The 26,272-nt window shown below is 38.2% G+C and overlaps 1 protein-coding gene across 3 annotated transcripts; it reads right to left on the bottom strand.

Annotated features, from left to right (window-relative positions):
- Positions 1-405: 405 nt before the first annotated feature.
- Positions 406-25,488, bottom strand: AGTR1 (angiotensin II receptor type 1). Of its 3 annotated transcripts, XM_072933341.1 has the most exons (3): positions 25,153-25,487; positions 20,531-20,648; positions 406-8,209 (listed from the first exon to the last, which is right to left on the bottom strand). In XM_072933341.1, the coding sequence occupies exon 3, from the start codon at positions 8,154-8,156 to the stop codon at positions 7,077-7,079; it is 1,080 nt and encodes a 359-aa protein (XP_072789442.1). In that variant the 5' UTR covers positions 8,157-8,209; positions 20,531-20,648; positions 25,153-25,487; the 3' UTR covers positions 406-7,076. The 3 variants fall into 3 exon arrangements, with proteins under 3 accessions (XP_072789442.1, XP_072789443.1, XP_072789444.1); XM_072933342.1 differs by lacking the exon at positions 20,531-20,648 and having other exon boundaries at positions 25,153-25,488; XM_072933343.1 differs by lacking the exons at positions 20,531-20,648; positions 25,153-25,487 and adding an exon at positions 17,569-20,523.
- Between the last annotated feature and the right edge of the window lie 784 nt (positions 25,489-26,272).

Genomic DNA, 26,272 nt, shown 5'->3' with positions numbered 1-26,272 from the left:
TGAATGTTGGCATTTTGGTACTGATTTGTCAAGCACTTATTTGATGTGCACATTAATGGTGAATCCCTCATGAAAAGAATTGTAGGAGCACATCCCTTGGTAGAATCTTATCTAAGCTTAAGCAGCAAGTACAGCGTATTTTTTCCAATAAATGTTTAAAGTCTTCTTTGATTAACAGGATATTGAATCACAAAGATTGATGATTAAAAAAAAATTGAGCAACTATAGAATTTGCAGGGTATAAACTGTACAGATAATGTACATTTTCTAGAATCAAGTGTTCATGTCAGACTCTGTACATGGTTTGCCTCCATGTTGCTGAGTTAAAGATAAAAACACAGTTACTTGTAGGGTTAATGAGAAACAGTCTAAACACACAGTGTGAAGAACAAGTTAAACTGACACTTATTTAAAGTTATTTTGTATTGTTTTAATATTTTCAGTATTTCAAAATACAACCACTCTGATGTAGACAGCTCTGTGAAAAAGGTTACTGGTTTTGCAGATGTGTTAGACAGAAAGATATTGAAAATGTATTATTTTCTTTTGAAACAGAACAGTGCATATCTGCTGTGTACTCTCATGTAAAATGACAGATCACAGTATAGAGAGCCATCATAGATAAGCAGAGAAAATAAAAAATACCAGAGACACAATTCTTCAGAATTTAACATGTAAAAATGGCACTGTATAGTACAGTCTAGTATACAGAGTCTGCCTTTCTACTGCTTCTTTCCATTTGTATCTAGAATAATCACATCACAGAAATCAGTTTCAACACTAACAATGCTTTGGCAGGTGACATTACATCTCAGGGGCACTTATTTATGTCCTGCCTTTGAAAGGCATCCTGCAAATCATAGACATGGTCTCACTTTATAGGTGCTGCTGTGCAGAAAGAGGGCTTTGGGTCTGGAATCTTGGTTCTCACGCTTGGAGAGCTTTTTACAGTACAAGAGAAGCTTAAAAATTACTTAAATTACTATAAACTTGTAAAAACAAAGTTATTTTAGATCATTTAGTGTTTCATAGATGATTTAAAAATTAAATAGCACTACTGTAATACATATTTTTACAAAATTAATTTATTTCTGTTTTGTTTTCTAGTTTAGCTGTTTTGGGTTTTTTTTTGGTGTAGTTGTGTACTATATGATAAACTAAGCATGAGGAAGATTCAGGCTTAGCTAAGCAGGAGGAGGATTCAAGCTAGGTATGCAAAGCTCATCTAAGCCCAGGGGCAGTATGTTGTTTCCCTTTCCTGGGCATATAATTATCTGATGGATTTCAAGTGCATAATTCAACTTTTTTTTTGAAAGAAAAGTCAATAGTAGCAAAGTGGCTGTTAGTATCTTACACACATCTGTTAACTTCAACTTTTCTATTTATTCATTCAATTTCACAGAAATGTCCAGGTTTGCATTTGCTTGAGAATATGAGCTGGAGATGGTTGAAATTCTCAGTAATTCTAAGTGGAATTGAAATTCTCTTTCAGCATTTTCTCTTCTTTTTTCATTATTTTAAATTATTTATCTGACTTTGGTTCAAAAAACAAAATGCAAAAAAATGTTATTTAATGGTGGGCTTAATGATCTTTACAGTTTTGTATTTGTTCAGCAACTGTCTTTGCTTTCCATCCTATTCTAACAATTCTTCACCTCTGATCACTCATGATAAAGCTCTAAGGTATGGCTCTGTCTGCTCTCCTGCCCCAGAGTCTTTGCTTAATTGTAGCCTAACAACACTACCAGTACATAAAGCTGCCAATACACAAGGCTGAGGAATAACTAATATACATGGAAAACAAGTTATGCATCAGATAAGCTATAAAAATTTCACAGTACCAACCTTCTAACTGCTTTTCACTTTTTTTGCAGTATGTGACACTGTAAGGCAAGGTATGAAGTGGAGTTTACTAGGGATATGCAAGACTAAATTCTATTTTATTTTCATACAAATTAGAAATGGCAAAATAGAATCTACCATTCTTTTCACTGCCAACTCCTCCTCTCCTCCACAATCCCTTCTTGTTATCATATCTTATTATCATCAGGTTCCCTTGTGGAACCTGATGCTGTTTCCACTGCAGTCACAGTACATTGTGGCGCTGCTTATATTCTAAGTGGATATATTTACACTGAATACTCGGCTACAGGCAGCCTGAGTCAGGCTGTTCAAGGCCATTACTCATAACGCAATGTGATCTTGTATTTAACACACTATTCTAAATAAATCAGTCTCTAAAATTAAATATAGTTTCTAAAAGGTTAATCCTAAATTTGGCTTCAAACTCCAACATGTATGTAGGAAAATTAGCAATTTGCTAAGTCTCCACTCCAAGTAAACTTCATTAGCTTAGTCTGTTCTGGGATACAGAAATGAATTACAGCTAGCTGGGTATCCTCTCCAAGAAGAATTGCTGACACAACCTGCTCATGTCAAAGATTTAAGGGAGAGCTGAGTTAGGATAGGGGTTAAAAGTAATGAGGAATAGTGGTATAAGATGTTACAGTATTACACAGAAATATTTTAAGGATGATATTGCCTAAGGTGTATATATATATATATATATACACACACACATATATATATATATAGCTGTAGTTATACAGACAAGAGTCTAGTACTTACAACAACACAGAAACAGGTCTTTTTGCTTTGGGTGCTTAACACAGAAGTGGAGATGACTTTCACAATGACATTTATTGGCGGCCTGTATGTTTTTAGTAATACTTTAGACAGTAAACGTTGTCATATAATCGAGGTAAACTTCTACAATATAAAACTGGCTATTGAAATAGAAAGCATTTAACATCCACAAATCACAAATTATAACTGCATGAAAATATTGAAAAGAAAATGATGCCTAGTTTTTGTTACCTAACTTGCCAACTACAAAGCTGAAGCTCGTGGCACTAGTCCACTAAAAAGATCACACAATGCTCTTCTAAGAAATGATCTGATCTGTCCCTATCCCTCGAGTGTCCTGCCACATCTGCAGAGCTTGCTGGTGACACTGAGCTTGACAGCTGAGTTGGAGGATTGAGGGTTTGTTAGTTCAGCCTTGGCTGGGAGGTCGCTGTGGAGGTGCACTCAGTGATTGATAGAACAGCCCTCACTTTGCACTAAGCTGAAAGATTTATTCCTTTTTTTGTGTATGTGTTTTTCCCCTCAATCTGTTGCAAAACCAAAATTAAATCTTTGCATTTAACAATAATATTTACAAATTCAGTAAGTCCTTCTTTTAGGCCTTCAACCACCCTCCCCTAAGGATTTGTTTCTCCTTTCAATGGCAAATATTTCCCTGGGAATACCTGCACTTTAGTATACTTAAAAAGGAGGTCAGGTTTATCAAAAGAAACCTTTGCTGAAGATATTCAAGCAAAACCAGAAAACTTACTGTATTCCCTGCTGCTGTCGCAGATTCAAGTAGACAATGGAAACTATCAACTAAATAGTAATGCTGGTAAGGTAAAGGACTTTTGGTCTTGTGGTTGTTCTGCAAACCCTTGATTAACAATGTAAACATGAGGGACTTGTTAGGTTAAGAAGCCAGATTAATTCCCACTGTATCTGTAATGGTTTTGTTGGAATTTGGGCTAACCAGTGTAGATTATACAATATGCTTTAGGATGGGAGTACAATGGGCAAGCAAGTAGGGAGTAGAGCAAAAAACATGAGTAATATAAAGTACTATTGCACAATGAATAGAATAGATATTATGCATGTACATCTCAAATATGTAATTTAGTAATTATTCAGCAGCAAAAAAGGTGTTCAGATAATGAATTTGAAATGAACAGGAAGTGTAATGCCTGTATTTAGGGTTATATGCTGTTCCCCTTAGTACTGACTTGGATTCCTCCCAACAGGAGAGTACAAGGACAGACTAAGAGTTTGTACTATTTTACTTTGGTCATCACAGGAATGAAAAGCACTGTGGATACTCTTTCTAAAAATAACTGCATACTACTGCATATTATTAATTCTAACTTTGCATGTTTTAAGGTAATGGGAGTTTGTTCTTAAATGTCTATAGCCAGTTTTCTTTTGATATTGAGGGCTCAATCCAAAGTTCCCCAAAGATGGCAAAGTCATAGAGAGTTTAATCTTACTTAGCTTAATCCTTTGCTGGCAGGGTAGGTCCTTGCACCAAGAATATTCTGGCCATCTCCTACCTGTTCTTCAGTAGGAACCACATGGCCAAGGATCCCCAGCGAAGACCAGACTGCAGACTGTCCCCTCTGCATAGGTGGGCAGGGGAGTGTAAGGCTCAGCAATAACGTGTTTCTCAGCACCTGCCTTGGTTGCAGATACATGATGGAAGTGGTGTGGGCTGATTTGCTCTTTTTTTTTTTTCTTTCTTTTTTTTTTTTTAAGGAGCTAGCATGTTTGGCAGCTGATGAATGTTTCCTTACTCCTTAGGAGAACAAAAATTTCCCTGCTTTATTTAGGAAAACTTTCCTCTCTACTTTCTTTGCCTATTGATTCAAGGTCTGTGCTGCCCTCAGAGCACAGCAGGTGTAATTCCTTCCTACCTTTCCTCCAGTAACACAACTGACTGTGCATGCTCCTGCTTTTTCACATGGCACAGGCAGATGCACCAGTAGCTTAGGATACAGACCCTCTTAAAACTGCAGGATCTGGCATGAAATGATCAAGATAGTAACCAATGGCTTTGATTTTTATGTCTTCTCTTTGAGATGGCTCTTGTAGTAATGCAATCAATGTTTTGCAAATGAGCTCCCTGTTGTGGTCACTGAGTTTCAGTGACCAAAGGGATGAGCAGGTGATGAGAAAATGCTCGGTTAGATTCTGTCAAAGAAGTTACTGGCTTCCCAGATGGACAAGTTTGTGTTTTATTTATAGAGGTGTTTTGCCACAAGTAGGGATCTTCAGATCCTTCAGGTGGCAGGGAAGTGTTGCTGTTTCTATCTGTAACAACTTTTGAGATGTAAAGCAAATTTGTGGCTGCATCCAGCAGGTGGCAAGCACAGCACGCAGAATCATGGCTGGACAGAGAAGCTTCTGCCAGGAGAAACTCCCGATGCTGCTCAGCATGTGCATGTGTGTCCATTAACAAAATATACAGATAAATGGCAATCTCTGCCAATCCTTTGTCAGCTTAGAGGGTGCTGGGGCACTGGTCCTCTTCTGGGTGCTATTGATAATGCATGGGGTTTTTGCCATATTCAATTTAAGCAAATGGCTGTCTCACATATAAGGATATGAGCTAATTGGAAAGTATTCAGTATAACAATTTAAATATTTCTTTAAATTACATAGTTAAATGATGTTCAGGCTTCAAAAGTCAAGATACTACCTTGCAATGAAGTTTAACTTAAAATTTTTAATGAAGGAGAGTTTTTTGTATCATACAGCTTTAGAAGTTGTGACTCGTCACAGTGCCTTGCAATGTACGAGTAGACACATTGTTCCCACTTTTGCAGCTGGAAGAAAACATTGTTCCCACTTTTGCAGCTGGAAGAAAAAAGGCAAAACTGAAAAAAATTTCCCTTACTATAAGTGAATGAAAGAGTAGGAAGATTTCTAGACCTGTTTGTAGTTGCCTTTTTTCCTTAAAAAGTATTAAACCACAGAAATAACTGTTTTATTGTGCTTTGATTTTGATCATCAGAAAATATGGATAATCCAACCACTCACTACTTGAGACAAAGCCACATTAGACATATGATTTTGAAAATTATAAATACTGTAAATTCTCAAGGGGCATGCAATTTTCTACATTATATATGTTAAGGTTTGGATTTTTTTTTAAAGTTTTGTAGTGTCAAAAAGTACTTATGAACTCATTTATCTTTGAGGACAATAAATGGGTGGAATCAGACATAAATATTATCTGAAGCTTGTTATTTGAGAGATAAAGGACACATATGAGAATATCATTGATGGAAACTTCCCACAGTGCTTGTCACCTTTCCTCTTGATTTGTATTGAGAATTTGAGCCAGACTTTAGTTCTGATTTATGCTAGTATAAATCTGAATTTGTTCCATATAAATAAAAAAATGTTCCACAGGGAGAAAATACCCTAGGCATTATTTTATATAAATGGAGAGAAATCCCATAAAAGCCAAGAGTAAAGTTTGATCTCGGATGTTTTGTGATGGGACTAAAAGTATTTTTAGTTAAAATGATAGATAAGCATTGTCCCATTTTTGTTTATCAGTATATGAGTTTACCAAATGTGCAGGAATTAAAATTTTTTTTACTTTTAATCATACAGATTATGGAGTCAACTCCCTCTGTATATAAAGTTCTTCAAAGTGAGGGTGGCTTATCATGAGGAAATGCTGAGTGAACCCCATTTCTGTGTGCACATACACAGTTATTTTTAATCTACTACAAAAATACCCACTGGGATATAAATGTATATTTCTGAAGCAATGTGTGAAATGTATGAGTAGAAATATAAATCTAAAAATATATTTATTCTATATTTAATAAATAACTCTGCATTTTATTGCATATATTATTATGAAAAAATTGCCATTAAAAAAAATAGTAGCATAAATCAGAGTAAGACCAATTTCAAGGACCTTAAATTTCCATTTGAGTTTAAAATTGGGCCTCTATATATAGCATATATTTGAAAATATATTATAAATATGATTATAGGACATTTATGTAATTAAAAAAACACCAACAAAACAAGAAACAAAGTTTCACTTCTTCAACAGAATAGCTCACATATATGCAAGTCAGGTTCTTTGTATTTCATGTTATTTATACAAGCTTTTCCTTTTGAAACACCTGTGGAGTTAGGAGTTTTCCCTCCCCTTCTTTCGTAGTTCTAAGCAAACGCTGGGATGTGGCAGGAACTCTGGCACACCTGTCCAACACTTAGGCTGCTTTCCGTAATGAAAAACAAAATGAAGACGAAGCAGTCCTCTTTACAACGTAAGCTGAAAGGCCACTGCTGACTCTTTACAGTATGATTTCTCTGAGGTGATCCAGTGTTGCTGTGATGAGCTGTGATGTTCAGGACCGCAGATGAATCTTGTTGTTCTTGCTGCTTCGCACACAAGGTTGTTCAAAAGAAGAACTTTGTGAAATGCCTCAATTTGTGTCGAAAGGCCCGGCAGTCTTTTTCGTGTGCAAGCGGATATTTTCTGGCGGCCGATAGGAGAGGGAGCTCATTTTGGTTGTGAGGCTTGGATGTGTGCTGACGTTCGGTGGGATGTATTTTATTAGCTGAAGGAAGTATTTTTTAAAGTTTTTTCCAAAAAAAACATAAAAAAAAGGATTTAGACAGTTGTTGAAGTAAGCAATACAAATGGTGAAGGGCATAGCTGTATCCACAATATCAGTGATTTTGCAATCTGTTATTACGTGTAATTGAATCAACACATCCAGAAAAGTGAACACTTGATGAGGAATCCAGGAAAAGAAAAAGAAAAACACAATTGCTACAATCATCTTGAAGATATCATCATTTCTAGTCTTATTTTTTTGAATTTGATATGCCTTCTTCAGAGTCTTCCAAATTAAGGTGTAGCTTGTTAATATGATCAGAAAAGGAACTAAAAAGCCCAGCAAATTTTTGGATAAACCCAGCCCGACCCGGAGCGTCGTGTTATTGCTCTCGTAGCGAAACCCGCAGACCGTCATGTTGAGGTTCTCAGCAAAGAAGATGTTGCGGTGGATGATGACGGGCAGGCTGGCCACGCCGGCCAGCAGCCAGATGGCGATGCAGGTGACGCGGGCCACGAACACGGTGCGGCGGATGCGCGACTGCACCGGGTGCACGATGGCCAGGTAGCGGTCGATGCTCAGGCAGGTGAGCAGGAACACGCTGGCGTACAGGTTGAAGCTGATCCCCGCCGAGGCCAACTTGCACAAACAGTTGCCAAAAGGCCACTGGTACTCCATGGCCGTGTAGGCTGCCCAGAGGGGCAGAGTTATCAAAAAACACAAGTCAGCCAGTGCCAGGTTGAGAAGAAAGATGCTGGCTACCGTTTTCAGTTTCATGTAGCAGTAAATGACAATCACCACCAGGCTGTTCCCGAATATGCCTATGATAAAGATGATGCTGTAAACGGTTGGAACCATAATGTAGATGTAGCTGTGCCTTCCTGAAACAGGACAGTCCACGTGGATTCTTTTAACAGTTTCTTCAGTAGAGTAATTTGGAATCATCTTGAACTCTTCAGTTGTAATGTAATTGCAGGGAGAAAATATGAAGCTCACACCTAAGATGGAAAAAGAGGAAAAAAACAGTATTTGTGATAGGGATTTAATTTTTAACAATTCTCAACTAAATGTCAAGTTTTTTTGTCAAGTCTAACACAATGTGTCAATGTCTTTGAATTTTAAAATAAGCCATCTTCAATTTTATCAACCAATTTATAATTCAATACAGACTTTGCAGGGTAAAACAGAGGTAAGAATGTTAGGAGTAGGCTGAACATTTTTAGATTCTTTTCAGCATACATGAAATCTAAAAAACCTCTTTCAATTAACTAAGTTCCAATTTAAATAATAATGGTTAGTGAACATATGTAAAAAATAATTAGAGAGACTGAAAATAGCAAATAACTATAAATTCAGTGGAGTATTTAGATTTTCTTTCTATAAATAGGTGACATATTTAAGGAGATAAGTTATTCAGATATCTCAGAAACGAAACTTAAGCACTCTGAATACTAATTAAGTATGTAAAATACAAACTGCAATGAATTAATAAAATAAGTGACTTTAGGTACTTATTTGTATCTCTGAGATTAATCACTACAATATTTTTTTATACATTGAACCTATTTCTTTGAGAAAATTCTTACATCACAGAGAAAGAAGAAAATGCATAATTTAGTATTCTGTTGTACCAAAACTACCTTAAATATTCAGATTTTACTTAGCTCCCCATCTGGCTTGGAACTATGGCATTTAACTAGTAGTGAGGGGAAAAAAAATCTGAAAATCCAGACATGTCCTGATCTCTTGTGCATTAATAACTGTACAAAGAATTTAAGAAGGATGCAAGGCAGAACACATTACTTTTTCAATTTCTGACAAAATTTATTTATACAAGAGTTGAAGTTGCATTTCTGGATCATATTTAGAGCTCAGCAAGGGTATGAAGTCTCCTTTCAAGAGGGCATCTGCTTGGTTTGCCAAGGCCTGTGTGTTCTGGAAGAATAATTTCTTTTTTAATGACTGATTACTTTAGAAAGCTTACACTGTAAGTGACTTGAATACTCATTACTTTCTAGAGTCTAAAACCAGATAGTCCTCCCTGAAAAATAATTTGATAAAAAAAAATGATAGATTTTATTGCAGAGTAGTGTTTGTTGCTGTTTGCAAGATCCAGCTATAAGCCAAACCTAACTTGAGCTGCTTAAAACAAAGATTAACTGAAATACTTTGGCTTCAAAACCAAAACAAAGCAAACCCCAAGCAGGAAAGAAACCCTTTATAAATGTAGGACCAGCCTAAGACCCTGGGCAGTATGGGTGCAGTGAGGAAGCAGAGATGCCCATCATTACAGACACACCAGTGATGTCACAGATGTGGCTGCTCGTTATTTGAGTGCTTCAGCACCAATGTTCATTTTAAATTCAGAATGCCACGGAGTTTAGTGTTTGACTGGCTCTTGTTGAAAGGCAAATCTTTTTACAACTGACTTCATTTTTAACAGGGAAGTGAGGCACAGATTTGTTTCAGCAAAGCCCACACAGAAAGTCTGAAGGAGCCAGGAACTGAACCGAGAATATGGGCTGCAGGCAGTATCTTGTGAGCATGGTCACCCTTTGGCTCTCAGCCTTTTGTAGACTTGTTATTTCTCTATCTTAGCTCATGTTGTAACATATGTTTGCATTCATAACCTGATTCACTTCTACAAAGCTAGCAGGGTAATGTCAAGATTTAGGTTCTTGATAATTCTATCAAGTTTAGAGTACCTAGTAAAATGCAGCTAATAGACACTTTGTCAAGATGTGCTGTGCAACACTTCTCAGTTCCTTCAATTCATTCTGTGTATTTGTCTTGTTGATTCAGTTGGTATGGATGCCTCAAAATGACATGAGCTATTTTTGCCAAGTTTAAGAAATGAACAAGTCAAACAAATAGAGCTAACACAAAGAAAGGTTCACCATCTGATCAGATGTGGCATTCTAGTACATCCCAAGTAAAACCTGGCTTTTAAAATGTGTCAAATCTCAAATACAGTGTGTTTGGCTCTGTGGAAGGTCAGCTTATCCCTGGGACAGGGAAACCACAATAGAAAGATTTCAAGATAAATCCTTCTATATCATCCCTTGCTTATGAAAGTAACTTTGACAGTAACTGATATGTTCTGCAACATCAAGTCTGGCAACATTTGCCCTATCCTGGCTACAGGCTGGTCTTTGCTCCCTTATATACTCACTAAAATTACAGCCCAGAACTTTCCAGTAAGAATCTGGAGTGAAGTTTCTGCTTGGGAGATCACCTGTGCAAGTTTGACTGGCAATAATATGGATCAGGCCTGATGTAATGCTGGGAAAGACCTTTCTCAGTGACAAGACTCACCAGTCCCTGGTACAATTTGGCTCTGTGTGTGCTGAGTGACAGATTCAGTGTCTAAGGCAAATACAGCTGAGGGTGAATATTCCCTTTTGGTGGGGTTGATTCTGTGCAATGTTAGATGCCAAGGCAATTTTCCCATGGTCTCCTCACACACTCCTTCAGTGTACTGCATTGTGTTGTTTTGCTTCCAATTTCCCTTTTCTACCCGCATGGTGACCTGTACTGTTTCATGTCTGTAATAGCTTTAGCTGATACTAATTAATAGCATATGTTCTTTCAAGAAAGAGTAACAGTGATTCTATTACGTTTTCAGAAATGTGTTAAAATAAAAAATAATTCAGTTGGGAATAATTGTCTGGTACTCTGAGGTATTGAATTGCCTGCACATATTCTGGAGTGCTTGGGAACTAAAAAAAAGGCAGAACAATTCCTATGAAGAATGAGGAATTTTGTCAAGAAATAGTATTATACCTCAATCTACCTCTACTGTGTAAGCCTTCTGGAGGTAAAAGGCTTTGGTGTAAGACTGAAGTCAGTGGAATTGTGCAAATGATGTTTCTGCTATGCTACCACTTTTAAATTACACTAAGGAATTACAGTCAGTAAATAAAATAAATCCATCAATATTTTCAGTAAATGATGAGGAAGCAGAAATACATAACGTGGTTGCTTTTGGGTAAACACATATGAATTGCCATCTGGGTATCTGGAAACAGTCTGAACGTTGCTGTGAGAATGAACCTCACAGGAGCTGTACATATGAAACACACTAAGGAAGGCACTGCTAATTTCCTGGAAATTATAAAGTTTCAGAGCTAGCCTTAGGTGGATCTGCTTCCTTGAGCACAACTGTAACTTCAGAGCATTAGGAAAAGCTTCAAAGTTGGTGAAGGTAATTTTTTTTGGAAGGCACGGCCCATGGCTGTGCTGAGTAGTGTGAGATGGCCATTGCAGCCATGTGAATTCCTCACAGGCAGTGGTTTCTTTCCCATACCACCTTCAGTTTTTCCTGTTACTCTCACTTGCCACAGTTCATCTGCTTGTCCCATTGTCCCAGGATCATGGCTGCACACATGCAAAGAAGATACTGCCCAGTTAAATGCATCTGTTGAAGTTGTGCACATTGATAATTCCATGTAAAGCATCTCAAATGACCTGTGTTAGCATAATGATAATTGGATCATTTTAAGGCTGACCCACAAGGTGCTTTTTCTAATGGGATTGAATTGTGACTGTGAGTGGTGTGGTGGCATCAACCTCAAACAAATTATCTGGTGAGAAGCAAGTACCTGTTCTGCGGTACTGTCCTGTTTGACCTTTTATCTTTTTAAATTACAATGATTACAATAAGTCACTGATAATTAAATTCTTCAGCCTGCTCAACCAACTATTATTTACCACTCCATTCATTGCTTTTGTTGGGTGAACATGCATCCTAATTAAACTGCCTGTGGAAAAAAGGAATGCTGGGTTCATGCAAGGTAAACAGCACTTTGCCTGCTGAAAGATAAGGAAGCAGTGGCTTTGGCTTTCTGTGAGAACTTCATTAGCTAAAAATAGGTAAGCAGGTGTCACAAGTCAGATTTTGAACAAAAATGTACTTAATATTTGCTTTGACAAAGACTAAATAAACTGAGGCTGACCAATCATGCCACAGCTCAGCCACCTTATCACTAGGATTAATGTGCACTTTCCTTCTTCTGACAGTGGGTGGGTTATTTGCTTTTCTTACAAATGAGAAGATAGTTCCATGTTTAAGAGGATACTGCATTCTATTTTTATGTAAATTTTTTGCACAGGGAGAAAAGAGAATAAAAAATGTTTGGAACAATATGTTCAGTATATTGGCTATATTAATTTCTTTCTGGTGGCATAAACTTTCCTTTATCTTAAGAATTTAGTCCCCCCCTTTCCTAATTTATTCTAACAGCTGAGAAAGTAATGACACGTACACACACTCTATTGCAAAGGCTTTTAGGGTCTTTTTCTAGCCACAGAGTAACCCTTTCTATCCTCATGGTCTTAGTGAGTAGAGCTACTTGTATTTTACACCCACACTTCAGCACCTTCTGCGCTTTCCTGGAGTTCCTGAGCAGTCCTATTGTGAAGCCATAGATTTATCTTTCTCCCAGCTCTTATTTCTTCAGCTAGTTCTAACAGTCTATATTTCCCACTGATGGCTTTCCTAAATATATTTAATCCAGAGTTGATAGATGGATTGTGAAGGAAAAGGGAAATACAAACAAGGGTACATAATTCAAACTGTGCCATTAGAGTGGGCTCTTGTCATCACTGCCAGTACCTTCTACAGAGGTCAGCGTCTGACTTAGTGGTAAATGCCAATAAATCAAAATACCACTGGAAAGGAACTGTGATAGATAGTATAGCACCAGACACTGTCTGTACATCAGCTCACAAACACCAAGAACACAAAGCAAACCTCAGCAGAGCTGTGTTAGCAGCTGTCAAGCTGTTCTGCAATTTTGGATCAGGAGGTGGTCTGACATCAGAACAAACAGAACTTGCAGGACCTTGTACGGGCCTTAGCATTTTCTTCTAACAACTGAGGCAACTGCCAGTCTTTTGAAATTGCTGTTAATTTTGTGATGTTTGCTTTATTTATTTATAAGTATGTATCTTTTTAATGCTCTCACCTATTTGTGGATTCTTTGTGCCTTCCCCTTGCAAGAGCTCAAGCTCAAGGTCTGCTTCACTTGTGCTGGCTCTACATAGCTGGGAAATAAACTGCCTGCGATCCTTGCAGGATCTGGTTCTCTAGAACATCAAAACCTAAATTGGTTATTACTTTTTTTGTGCTAGCAGAACAGTTCCTGTTACCTTGTAAATGTGAACTGTTTATGTACTCTGACCTTCTCTGTAAGAACTTATCTGTGTTTATTTCCTCTGCCACACTTCAAAAGAGTCTGTCCTTCTGTGGGATGGCTTTATAGCTTATTCTGAGAAGCACTAACATCTATCTTCTGTTTATTCTCATGGACTACTCTCATTAATTTTCTCTTCACTTCTCGAATATCTTTCAACTATTCAGTTGCAGTCATAAAATTTATGTGAAAAAGGATAGATGAAGGGGCTTTTTCCTCTGGGAAAAATCAATGCTTGTGGAATGTCTGAACAGTGGAATTGGGGGTGTGTATGATTTTGCATCATTATGGGGGAGGAAAATGCAAAAGAAAGCAACAGAGTTAAGCATAGTGACATTTAAACTGCTTTGAAGTTTAACTCATATAATATAGATTTTGACCACTAGAGGTCTGTATTTCCCATTTTAAAATAAGAGAATTGCTGGTTTAGGCTCAAGTGCCATCACTTTTTAAAATATCTCCTTTGTTCAAGATTATTTACAATGAAAACATAAGGCAAAATATATATCATTGTACCTGTACTTATTTAAATTTATGTACCAGAGATAATTATTTTTACATATTTTAGCATCTAGCAGCTTCTATCTAATTTCCTTTATTCTGGCACATTTCTGGTTTTGCTAACCTTCAGTCCAGTTCTTGCACTTTTAAGACAGAGTAAGAGTCTGATATTTTACTTTTTCAAAGACATATGCAGCTTAAGCTCTCTGTTTAACTCTCTCAAATTAAGAATATTTTAAAGGAACTTCACTTTAGCAATGCAGATGGAAAAACAGTGAACCTACTCATTCAACTAAGATTATTTTAGATCTAACTAGGCATGTTGTTAATCCAAATACCAGCCAATTTTGACTGAAGAGATTTTTACTGCTGAAAATGACACTTTAGATTTACTTTTTTTTTTTTTAACAACATAAGGGGTTTTTAGAAATTGAAAGGTAACACAAACCTACACAGTGTTATCCAAATGGTGTGTACATTTAATGAATTTTAAGCAATTTAATAGCTTGAAAATAGAAACATATTTATCAAGTTTTACACCATCACCAACCCCTACTTTTACTAATATACTTGGATTTGTCATTACCTCTTTGGACAATGTCATGCATGATACTGTTATTCTGTTTCAAATTATGCGTTTACCTAAATAGTTCCCTAATGCTGGAAAGGGCAAACAGCTTTTAGCTCAGATGGAGCAGAAGGGTTGTTAGTGCCACAGTTAGATTTATTTTATTGAAAATAGTAAATGAGAGAACTAGAACCAAAAAAATGACATAAACTATAGTGTCCTCTGCCAGATGAGTTGGACTAATGAGTATCTTGTCCTGTATTTATGTCCAATGGGTTATTCAGTGTCAGTGCATCTCTGTGCACTTAAGGAATGTTTGGGTACAAGCATACAATGTGTATAACTAAGTTGATAAAAATAGAAGCATTTATAGAAAATGGAAGTGATCTATAGAGATGGAAAACCAGCAAGCAGTTGGCTAGATTTGAAATGAAGAATAAAGAAATCCAATCTATTATCTGTACACTTAGACTTTGTGTTGGAAATTGATGTTGCAGAAATTGGCATAAGTGAAAGGACATTTCTAAACATTAATTTATGGGGCTGTGGAGTGATGAACAAAATCTTTCAAATATATTTTTGGAAATTCAATGCTACTATAATACAATGTAAAATGGGGCAACTTTTCTGCTCTTCTTAGCAGTCCACAGTGTAATGATGTCACAGCTATAATGAGAGCAGCTGCAGTAGCAGGGAAAGTTTGGGCTATTTTTTGCATTTACTCTCAGTGTATGTACAGAGTCCAGAAACACTGGAAATATCTCTTCCTACTACTTAGCTCTTTGGACAAAGCTAACTATCAATCCCCGACTTGTGTATGTGTCTTTTTTTTCTTTTCCCAGAATCTGGGAAGCCCTGATGTACATACTTCTATAAAATTGTACTTGTAGAAGTTAATGCCAAGAAAGGATTGCTCAACTTCAATAGAGTTTCTCAACCTCACCAGAACTTAGTGATTTAGTGAATGCTACCATAGCAACGATTAAGGGGATTAGTTTTTACAAAATTTTTGACTGACAGATCAACAGGGCACTCATTAGAGCTACCCACAAGTCTAGCCAAAGTAGAGAGTAAATATAAATTCTTTTAGTTTATAGGTTTCATTTTTAGGATTCTCTAGATTTAAGTTTCAAAGTAAACATTGATTTCCTCTTATACACACATATTTATTTTCTCTGCTGTTAAGGGTAAGGAAAATATTCTTGGGTTCAATCCATGTAGAACTGGACTCCAAATCACTGAAAGATTAACCACTGTCAACATGCAGTGTGTTTAATCTCTTGTGGAGGATCAGTGGGGTGGTGGTTTTAGATACTGCTGGCTCTGGCTTGACAGCCTATGCCAGATATTTTAGACTTTTATACCTAATTTTCTGGTCTCTTTTTTCCCCCATTTAATCGTCAGAACAATCTCTGTTTTCTTTCTTTGACCGAGGCTGCATGAATGTGATGCAAACTCTCTGGTGTTTAATATGTCTTAGGTATCATATAACCTTAAGGATATGAATATAAAATTATCCCCAGAGCCGTAAGTTAGAACTGAAAAGATAATGAAATGAACCAAGTAAAATATATTTCTAGATTAATAGTTCTATGTCAGTACTTCTGAAACTAAACATCACAATGCTAAGCTTCAGAAAAGATGCTGTTTGAAAGGGTCCTGTCACCTTGGTTGGTCTGTCTTGACAAAAATGAATATCATCTTTTCCTTATCTAGGTTATTAAACCTATAGCCAAATTAGTTTTTAAATATGAAAATTAGTTGTTATAACAGGAAGCAGTCACTGCTATTGTTTATAACACAAGGTAAAGAATTCTCTTTCTGTAGAAGAGGCTGAAGACATGTAGGCAGCATATTAAGACTTTGAAATGAGTGCATTAACCATCATCATCAGTCCAGCATGGGATTTTGCACCTCTGCTCTGGCCATTAGCTTTACCAAAAGGGAAGATTGGTGCCCTTCTGGGAGATAAAAATGATCAATAATAGCAGGCTAACCTGACGTCTGCTCCTCAGGATCATGTCATCACCTCATACTGCTCACTCTGTCATTTGATGCACATTAGATGAAAGTAAATGAAAGACAAAATAAAGGTATTTCAGAACAATGTAGGACTGGAATTTCTAAGGTTTTCTGCACTGACATGAAAAGTTTTTTGAATCGCAGCACAATGTAATATTTTAGTATGAATACACATTTTACTGCAGGTTTATAACTCCAAATTCGATGCTGGGTTATGAAGTATCTTTAGGGCATTTGGAAGTACCTGTAAGCATCTATAATTAACCAGAATTAAGCCATCAATCCCAGAACGAATAAAAATGAGATTAGTTTGAGCTGTGAAAGGTTACATGCTGCACAGTTACTTTCTCTGAGTGATAGTAAATGAATGAATTAACACATTTCCTTTATTACAGTTGCAATTGCCTATATAAAATATAGTGTGCCCCATGTGATTGTTTTTAATAAGAGACAGAAATAAAATTCAGGTTTGTTAAGTGCAAGTGAAATAATTTGATTAATTTGAAGTTTCTTTTCTGATAGCTTAGTTCCATGGAATAAGAAGTTTTAAAGTTTTTTGTTTTTTTTTTTTTTGTTTTTTTGTTTTTTTGTTTTTTATATTACATATACATCCTACACAAATGTAGCTTCTGGATACCTTACCCCACACCTGAAATTTCTCCATTGCTTTTATATGTAATGCACCATAAGATTCTATTGTGAATGCCTCCAATCTGAGAAGTAAGGGAATTTACATTAATTCTGGCCTTGATCCAGATTTATATTTCTGTCTTATATTAAAAATGCTGTGGAGAAGGAAGAAAGAAAAAAACCATACTGAAATAAAAAGCACTGCTATGAGTACATCTTATCATGGCTAGTTCTAAGGGCAGGGATCAGGTACAAGGAGTGGGGTACCTCACATCCTTTCAGATCGTATATAAATCACAACTGGCTTACTGGACATTCCATACAGCCATGAGGCTGTCCTAAATTACACAATCCTCTTCACATAGATTTGCTTCAAATTGTAAAGCAAATCAGTAACATTTTGATGTGCATGGCAACATTCTGATGTGTGTTGAAGCCTTACCTGGTAGGTTAATCCTCAAAAGAACATTTTCCTGCCATTGAGCCAAATCACCAGGCTGGGGCCATGATGCACCTAATGAGTTTTACAGACTCAATGTGCAGTCTCTTCTGCAGGATGGACTTTTTATTCTTACATCCCACTCCCCACCCAACCCCCCTGCTTACCCCCAAGTATAGAAGGCAAATGTAAATTAATGAAAGACAAGCTTTAGAAATGCATTGTGGAGAGCAATTACCTTCATCTGTAATGCTGGCTAATCAGAAAGCAGGAGAAAAAAGAAACACTGACAATTCTCTGCTTCTACTCCAGAAATGGAGGGACCTCCTTCATACAGAGATGTTCCACTTTCTAATCTAATGGAAATTAGATGAGTTGACTGAGAGTAGCTCATGCTGCATACTGTTACCTAAAAAGACTTTTTCTCTCATGAATCCCATTCCTGTTACCTTTCACCAGTGTGGTTAAAGTTAGAAACAGAATCTTTTGCTTTGAGTAATGAAGACGTGAACTGAAATACAAACACGTCTGCAGATGCAGCATTTCTACAGACAAACCAGTATCACTGAACCAGCTAATGTGAAAGATTCATCACTGCATTTCCAGTGTCATGGCTGTGTGATTTCCATGTAACTTCCCACCAGTCAGTGCTACAGCCCTGAGGAAGGCAAACCTTGCATTGAATGTGTTTTTTCTTTTGACTTTGTGCTGAAAAATGTTTGTCTTACTGAAGAAGCAGAGGCAATATATTGTGGATTTCTGGGCAAGGAAATGGATGTTAGGTTTCAACACCTTGGTTCAGAGGAAGCTTTGGCTTGTAATTCAGCCATCTGTAATAGGATTTGGTTCACTGTGTCTGACTGAGACACTTGATTACTTTTCTTATTATATAATTAATTTAGACATCCTTACAGTGGGAAAATATCACACAACGGCAATACCCCTCAGAAAGGACTTTTCTTTCCTAAATGAGAATGTTAGGAACAGCCTGGAGGGAAAAGTTAAAAGATTAAAAGCGAAAAGATCAGCATGGAGGCTTCTTAATGAATCGCTCATTAGGGTCAGAAAAAGGGAACCAAAGGCAGAAAGGAAAGAAAACAGTATGAGTAACTGGCAAAGTACAAGAGTTTATTCAGACAAAAAAAATCTTTTAAAATGGTAATGTAGCTAAGCCCAGAAGAAGTTAGTATCATTGTAACTGTTGGTAGATATAGCACTGAAAGCATAGAGGCCCAATTGTGCTTTCAGTTGCACAAAACTCCTGTTAAGGGTAGGTCACTATGGGGACTAGAAGAAAATTTGAGATTATATGAGTCAATTGAACTAGTGAGCTTCTAAGGGGTTAATCAAAGAGAAGGAAAGGTCAAACATAGACACCTTAATCCATGTCAGTGTGAAAGGTATTATCACCCATGGAAAAACAAGCTACTATGATCCTTAGTGCTTTGTCTGGAAGGCAGCATGCTTAGCAGAATGATCCCAAAATAGATGTTCTGACAAATTTGTACAGCTTGTTTCCTGTTTCTTCCCCCCCAAAGTAAAATTTATTGCTCTATTTTGAAAATAAAATTAATTGGTGAACTCTCTTCGCTGTCCTGAGATGTTCCTTGTGGGTACTGAGGACCAGCCAGAGGCAGCAAAACAAAGACAGCTGTTACAGCTGGAGTGAGCTAATCTATGATACTGTGGATCAGTGCATCCTCGAGCAGGTGCAGTCTCGATTCTCAAGCAAGCAAAAGTGCAGAGAAGCCCAGAAGGGGTAGTGCTGTGCCTTCCCAGGGATGCTAAATGAGCTTCAGTTTAGTGCTAGGAAAATTACTGTGCAATTCCTTGGGTGTGTGGCTGTCCTTCACTGACATGGCTTTTTTTTTTTTTTTTTCTTAATGTTATGTTTAAGAACATGGAATGGCATCATAAATTGTATTTGAAGATAAAGTGATTTTGAACCCTTTTTCTTTGAAGTGCTTTGTAGGAAGACCATGTGAAAAGAAATATTTTTACCCAATTTGAGAAAAACTGTAATTGTCTAATCACGGTAAACTGCTAATAACAAAACTAAGAAGAAAACAATAAAGACAGCACAACTAGAGTCCCAGTTTGATAACACATGGTGATTCTTGCCCCATGCCTTCAATTTCTGACTGTTGTACATGAAGTAGAGAAACTGAGGATGGAGAAAACAAACCCCAAGCCACTCTAGTAGTAGCAGACTTACCCCTTGGCAGGGGAAGAAAGTAAAACTGCATAAATATTTAGGTTTGGGCAACAAGAATGAGTGGAGAAAGGAGAAAAGATGAAAACCAATAGGAGTTTATAAGCAAAAAGATGAAAGGATAATATACCTCTTATAAACCTAGACTGGGAAGGGCATGAATGGTTTCTCAATAAACAAGCTCAGGCTGCATCTCTGTACATCATGTGCTGCCTGCTTCGAGGAAAGGCTCTGGCCAGGCTGTGCTGATGCTAAAGCAGAGTTAAACGGAGGCCAGCTGCCAACAGAACATTTTTTAGAGAAGTCAACTTGTGCATTTTTCTCCTTGCGTAAACCCCCCATCATGAAAATACAGCTGTTCAGCGGTTTTCTGGAATGTTTTACTTATTTGCATGTGTCCCTCTCAGCTAGAAATGCTGAGGCACAGCACTCCTCTTCAATGTCTCCTCTCTGTTTTCTGAAAACTGAGTGGATTCAAGAATCCACCGAATTTTAATTTCTATTTCTGTTCCTATACTTCATCTACTGATTATTAGAATGTACTAGCCAAGGATCTATCAGTAACTCACAAAGTTGAATGACCTAGAAGTAAAGAAAGGAATAGGTGAATTAGCTGAAATTAGGAGTTCAGTTAAATCATTCTTTGTTCTGGCTGTAACCCTAATTATAGCTTTCACCTCAAGAAGTGAAATACTGTCTAAATATTGACTTTGCCCAAATTCAGTACTAGTTTCTTCAGCTATTGCCAGTTACCTTTTGCTGTAGCCTGCTTTTTATCTTGTCTTCAATCATGCCACTCACTGCTGCATTGCCAATCTGATCTCACTTTCCTGCTGTGAGGCTGTCTTCGGTTATTACCCGTTTCCTGTGCCTACAAGAGAAATGCTACTCAGCTGCAATAAAAGGAGATAAACACCACAAATAGTAACCAAGCATTCTAGCTAGCCCTGTTATGTGGTGAATACCTGGACAGTTTTGCTATCAAACAAAACACAAATGGAATAAAAATTTTAAAAGACACCTCACTAAAGGCCAAAATCCATGGTTCTTTCACATGATGGTGTAGCAGATAATACTAACAGCATGTCATTTGGAACACGATAGTTTCCTATCCTTTGTTGCAATTCACTTGAAAGCTCAGAGTAATTTTAGTATAATCCATCATTTATCTGAAGATAAGACCAAAAATTATTAGACCAGCAATTTTATTTCATATGTGCTTTGTCTCAAACAGCCACAGCTGTTGCAGGACTTACCGTCAAGGTAACCTCTTTTCATTTGTTACAGCTGAGGTAAAAGAATGTTAAGTATAAGTATCATAACTCCCCTTATTGGTCAAATTTGTTAAATTCCTCAAAATGTTCCAAAGTGACAAAGATCCTTCTAGGGTACATCTGGCAATTTTAGGGGTTTTTTGTTTTCTTTTGTTGGCAAAGGATACATTTTAGAAAATGGTACAGAACATGGAATGAGTGCTCTGAGTAGAATGACTGTCTGTTAGTGAAAGTGATCTTAAGAGACAAATTTGTTGATGGAAAGGAAATGGAAAGAAATACTGTCATTAGCAAAAGATTACTGGCTTGCTCTTCACTGCTAGGGCGTTTGGATCAGAAGGGAGAGACAGAAAATGATACTGTGATTAGTAACTTTCTTACATACAGCCACAATTGCACTGAAATAGTTCTCCTGGAGCTTTCTGTTCTGCAGGCTGCAGTGTTTCAGCTTCATGAATGAGCTCTGTGCATCTTCAAACCCACAGGGTGCATTAGGCTGCCACCTACTCAAACTCTTCAATGCATTTGAACTCACCTTGTGCAAAAATTTTAACTTTTATGGAAAGTTAATTCCATGTAAGTAGGTGAGGTTAAATACTCAGCAATAGCAACCTCTTTATTCCTGTTGGTAATGTGGAAACTAAACCTACAATAGTGAAAAGAATGATGTAATTTTTTCCTCCATTTCCCTCTCTTCAAAAGTGATCCGCATTTTTTATTCTGCTTTCAGAATTCCATGAGATTTCTAAGTGTGTTTCTTTGTAACATTCTGCCATTTTACCTTCTCAAACCTGATCCTAAAATGCAGAGGCTGACTTCTTAAAAACACCATAGTCACCTTTAGGACTAGCTGCCCAAAAATGTGAACTTCTGTCCAAGAATACTGAAAAATTCCTAATTAATTTTTGAGAGGAACACAGGGTAAAAAACAACATCTGTGTCACTGCATTTCTGATGGAATTGTTGTACAGCTGAGAGCAGAAGGAACAAACAGCAGCAGTAAACTAGATAAGGCTTGAAAACTGAGCCAAGATTACCCAAAGGCTGGAGATTTAGCTAAACATGCAATAGAGCCTACAAGACAAGCAAGCTGCTGTGGGTCTGCAGTGGCCAGGCTGTTGCTGCACCCAATCCTCCCAGCTGTGAGCTCCCAATCACACCATGCTTGCAACTCTGAAAAGATTCTCAGTTTATGCTTCTCCTTCTGGAGAGATGGTTGCTGTGCTGCCAGCATTACTGTCAGAAATAGCTGAGGGCAATACTTTGCTTTGCTGTCCACCACCCTTCCCAGCTGGGTCATTTGTCCTCTTTTTTCATGTGCCCAACAGAAAGCCCAAGCAGATCTATTTGTAGGCCAATGAATCTTGATAATCCATCTCCCCAGCTCAACTTTAGATACAGCATATCCAAATTCAATTTTAGTTGATTTTTTCCTCTCATTGAGGTAGTCTCCTAGCAGATAACCATTAAATCCAGTTTTAAAAAGACACTATATTAACCATTCGAGTCAGATGTAGTGTTTGATTAAAGTAATGCATAAATATCCATGCTCTGTATCCACATCAAGACGAATATGACCTTTTATGAGGCAGAATAGGATACTTAAGTGCAGAGAACATGCCAACAACTCAAACAATTGCATGCTTCTTAGAGTGTGATTAAGACACCTAAAATTTGTGTAGCTATAGCCACAGGTGAGCTTATGAATGCTACTGGTGACACTATAATAACTTCTGGAACACAAGAAGTTCCAGAGAAAAAAGAGAGGTAATGAGCAAATAGGAGTAATTTGTGACTGCTTAAAATGGTTTAAAGGAATACTATACCTTTGTATAAACAAGATTTTAACTAAGACAGTGTAATGAGAGATTGTAATTTATGTAACTTTAAATTACAATATTAATTACTGTGATCAACAATAGGCAGTGCCAGAGTAAAGAACTACTTAAATATGCTGCTTTAATAAACATGGAGGATAAAATTACCACAGAGAAGAAAACTTAGGAGTAGAAACGCAGTCAGTGCCCATAGTCCAAAACAGAACTTTTTAAAAGGGGCATTAACCTTGACACTTATTTCCATGTCACTCCATACATTTCTAGAAAGTGCAAATAAATCACCATGTTTTCATTCTGCACCCACCTCTGTTTTTATAGTATGACAAAGAGTGAAATGAAATATATTTTCCAATACTTAATACAATTAATATTATTCAGGAAACACAAATACCATCATTCATCATCTTGTTCTAAGAGGACTGTAAAAAGCAGGTTGTTGAGTTGTGATATTTGAAAGTTGAAGGCAGCACTCTCCTCACTCCTGCAGTGCTGTGGGTACTGACACTTCAGTCCTTTTTTGCTATAGCTGCACTTTGCACAAGCTGGCCAGCCCAAGAAGATATTGTTTCAAAGCAGGAAGGCAGTACACCTTACAGCATGGAAAATGAGCACACTTCTGCTCTCCCCCAGTGCAAAATTTCTCTCTTTCCATCTATTACTAAGATAAAAGTAAGAGGAGAATAAAACCAGCTATATTCAAATTTAATGATAAATGTGACATCTCTTAATTGTACGGGGCCACTTTGCTTTGTCAGTTCAACAACATAAATTAGGAAACACACAATAATCATAACTGATTTTTCTCTGCTATTCAGTTCAAGCTGTAGAGGAAAAGTGCAGAAATAGCACGTTCCTGCTGGAAGAGCATATATTGTAAACTCTTAATACATAAGCAAAAGCTGAATTTCTAGGCACTTAATATTTTTGAAAGAGGCTGTAATTTAAAAGATTATGGTGGCAACAAGCAAAATGGACTGCCACAGTCAGGAGTATGAAACATTTGTCTACAATGAAAATAGACCTAAAAAAGCCTTTCTACATCATCATGGTAATTACCTGCTTCAGGCCATACTTAATCCTCAGACAAAAATCTAATCATGTTAGTGCTGTGGGTTCATGCAAGTGATAAAAGAAGAGGCTTCTCTATACCAAAAAATCCCTCTTTATACCCCCACCCTGAGATTTTACTACCTTGTCCCATGCTATGCAGCACAACACAATTCAAAGGAGTGCTGCTACTTTTGGAAGTGATGGAAATTTACACTGAACTGTAGCATGCTCTGGGCAGAATCCTGCTGTCCCTTATTGCCATACATCTCATTAATTCTAGGAGTTTTGCAGAAATATAGAAATAGGTGTTAGTGAATGCTGCAATTTTACTGCTTGTACACATCATGACCTGACTGAGTTACTGATACACCAGTTGACTTAGAAGAATACAGGGCTTGTACTTGTAAGTAACTGGCAACATTAGGTGTTTTGATGCATGGAGAGGGGAAGAGCAGTAAATATACTACAGGACTTAATCTAAACTTGTTGAAGAACTCTAGTCCAGTGTGAGTCCTGAAAAGTTTAGAAACTGGCCAGGGGAAAAAAAAGGCAGGGGAGGCATTTTAACTTTACTGACTAAAATTAATCTTTGGTTATAGATAATTCCAATTCTTTCTCTGTAGAAAATGATAGATCTGGTTATGGAGAGAGTGTATGCTACAAAATTCTGATTAAACAAATACTTGCTGCTAACTGGTGGAAGTTGCATCGCCTGCCAGACTGAGAAACTTCACTGTTTGCACAACTCCCAGAAGCCATGAGAATCACTTTGGTGTTTGATTAATTTCTCTTGTGAGCTTAGCGCAGCGATAAAAATTTAATTGCTCATCTGATCCTGAGCAGAGGTGCCGGGGCTGTGTCTCGCAGGATGCTGGGATGAGCCTCGATGGGGCGGTGGAGCTACTGCTCCGAGGGCTGCGCCTGCTGCCAAAGGGCGCCCCTGCTTTCTCTGCAAGCTGCTGACAGAGTCGAGAGCTCAGACGCGGCAGGGCTGGGAGCCTGTGGGCACTTAGTCCCCTCTGCAATAATTACGTGGAGCGGGCTCCGCAGGGCAAGCCAGAGCATGGGGAATTAAGTGGCTGCTCTTCGTCCCGGACTGAGCCCCCTGTGCCAGCTCCGTCTGAGCCAAGCAGAATTTCCGTACGAGGCTGTGCCGCGCTCGCAAACGCTCCGGCTGCCCCTGGCCGGAGGTGCCCGGCCGGGACGCGCTTACCTGGCTCCGGGCGGGGCGGAGAGCCCCGGGCTGGGCTGGGCTGGGCTGGGCTGAGCTGAGCTGGACTCAGCCGGGCCGAGCCGGGCTGAGCCGTGCTGAGCTCCGTGCCGGCCGCGCCGCTCCTCCCGCTCCGTGCGCGGCCCCTCCGTTTATAGCGAGGGGCGGTGCGGCACGGCCCCGCTCGCCCGCCGCTCTCCCCACCCCTCTCCGGGACCGACCCCGCTGACCCGGCTCCCTCCCACCGCCCCTCCTTCCCCGCGGGGCCGGGACTCGGGGTCGCTGCGGGAATTGCGGCTGCCGGGCTGTGCGGATGGGAGAAGGATGCGCATGGGGACCCCTTCCTTGCCTTTGCCTCCAGCTTTCAGGGGAAGGGGTTGATGTATATGGGTAGGAGTGATGTATAAACATTCGCAGTTTCTCCAAGACTCCCCCGGGCTGCCAGCGAGCACAGCTGAAATGTTCTGATCGTCACTTATGAAGTTAAATGTGTACTTGCCATAATAAATCTGGCAAACTTTACTCTCTGGGAGGGGAGCAGAAAAAGAGGAAACCCCCTCGGAATACCTGTTCTAGGAGGACTTTTCAAGTCACCGATACTGTAATTTAAAGAAAGGATTTTGTATACGAGGGATTTTTGCTTACTTGTGTGTTTCTAATTCTGCTAAACTGGGGAACAACTTTTCAGGCAGGATTTGTGGCACTGTCATGCCCATCAAAAACAGGATTTCAGAAGTTATGTTTAATATTAGGGCCATCACACCTCAGTTATGGACAGAGCTAAAGATTCCAATGGGAGTTGCACAACTGTGGATTGCTTCCAAATCTTTTTATACACCTAGTGTGTTTTTGAAGGTCCTCTGAAAAAAAGACATGATCTAGGATGGCAACATCCTTCAAAGGTTGGCAGTATAACTTCATTGTGGCTAAGAATAATTACAGTCTATTTAGTCATAGTGGTAGGAGAGGCAAATCAAGAGGAAACATTTGGATTCTGCAGTGATAAAAACTAGTTTTCAGTATCTGCACATGTACAATCAGTAAGGTCTTCTCTGGTTATAATTTGTTTTCGAAAATCTGTTAGCTTAATCAGAGGTTCAGATAGAAATGGAGAACTGCAGCA

Source organism: Taeniopygia guttata, chromosome 9 (assembly GCF_048771995.1).
Source record: "Taeniopygia guttata chromosome 9, bTaeGut7.mat, whole genome shotgun sequence".
In the NCBI taxonomy this organism is placed as follows: Eukaryota; Metazoa; Chordata; class Aves; order Passeriformes; family Estrildidae; genus Taeniopygia; species Taeniopygia guttata.
Note: the sequence above shows the minus strand (reverse complement) of the source record. Positions and strands in the feature narration are given on the sequence as shown.

What these genes read in the sequence shown, in the direction of transcription:
- AGTR1 (XM_072933342.1), bottom strand. Translation starts at nt 8,156, where the DNA reads ATGATTCCAAATTACTCTACTGAAGAAACTGTTAAAAGAATCCACGTG.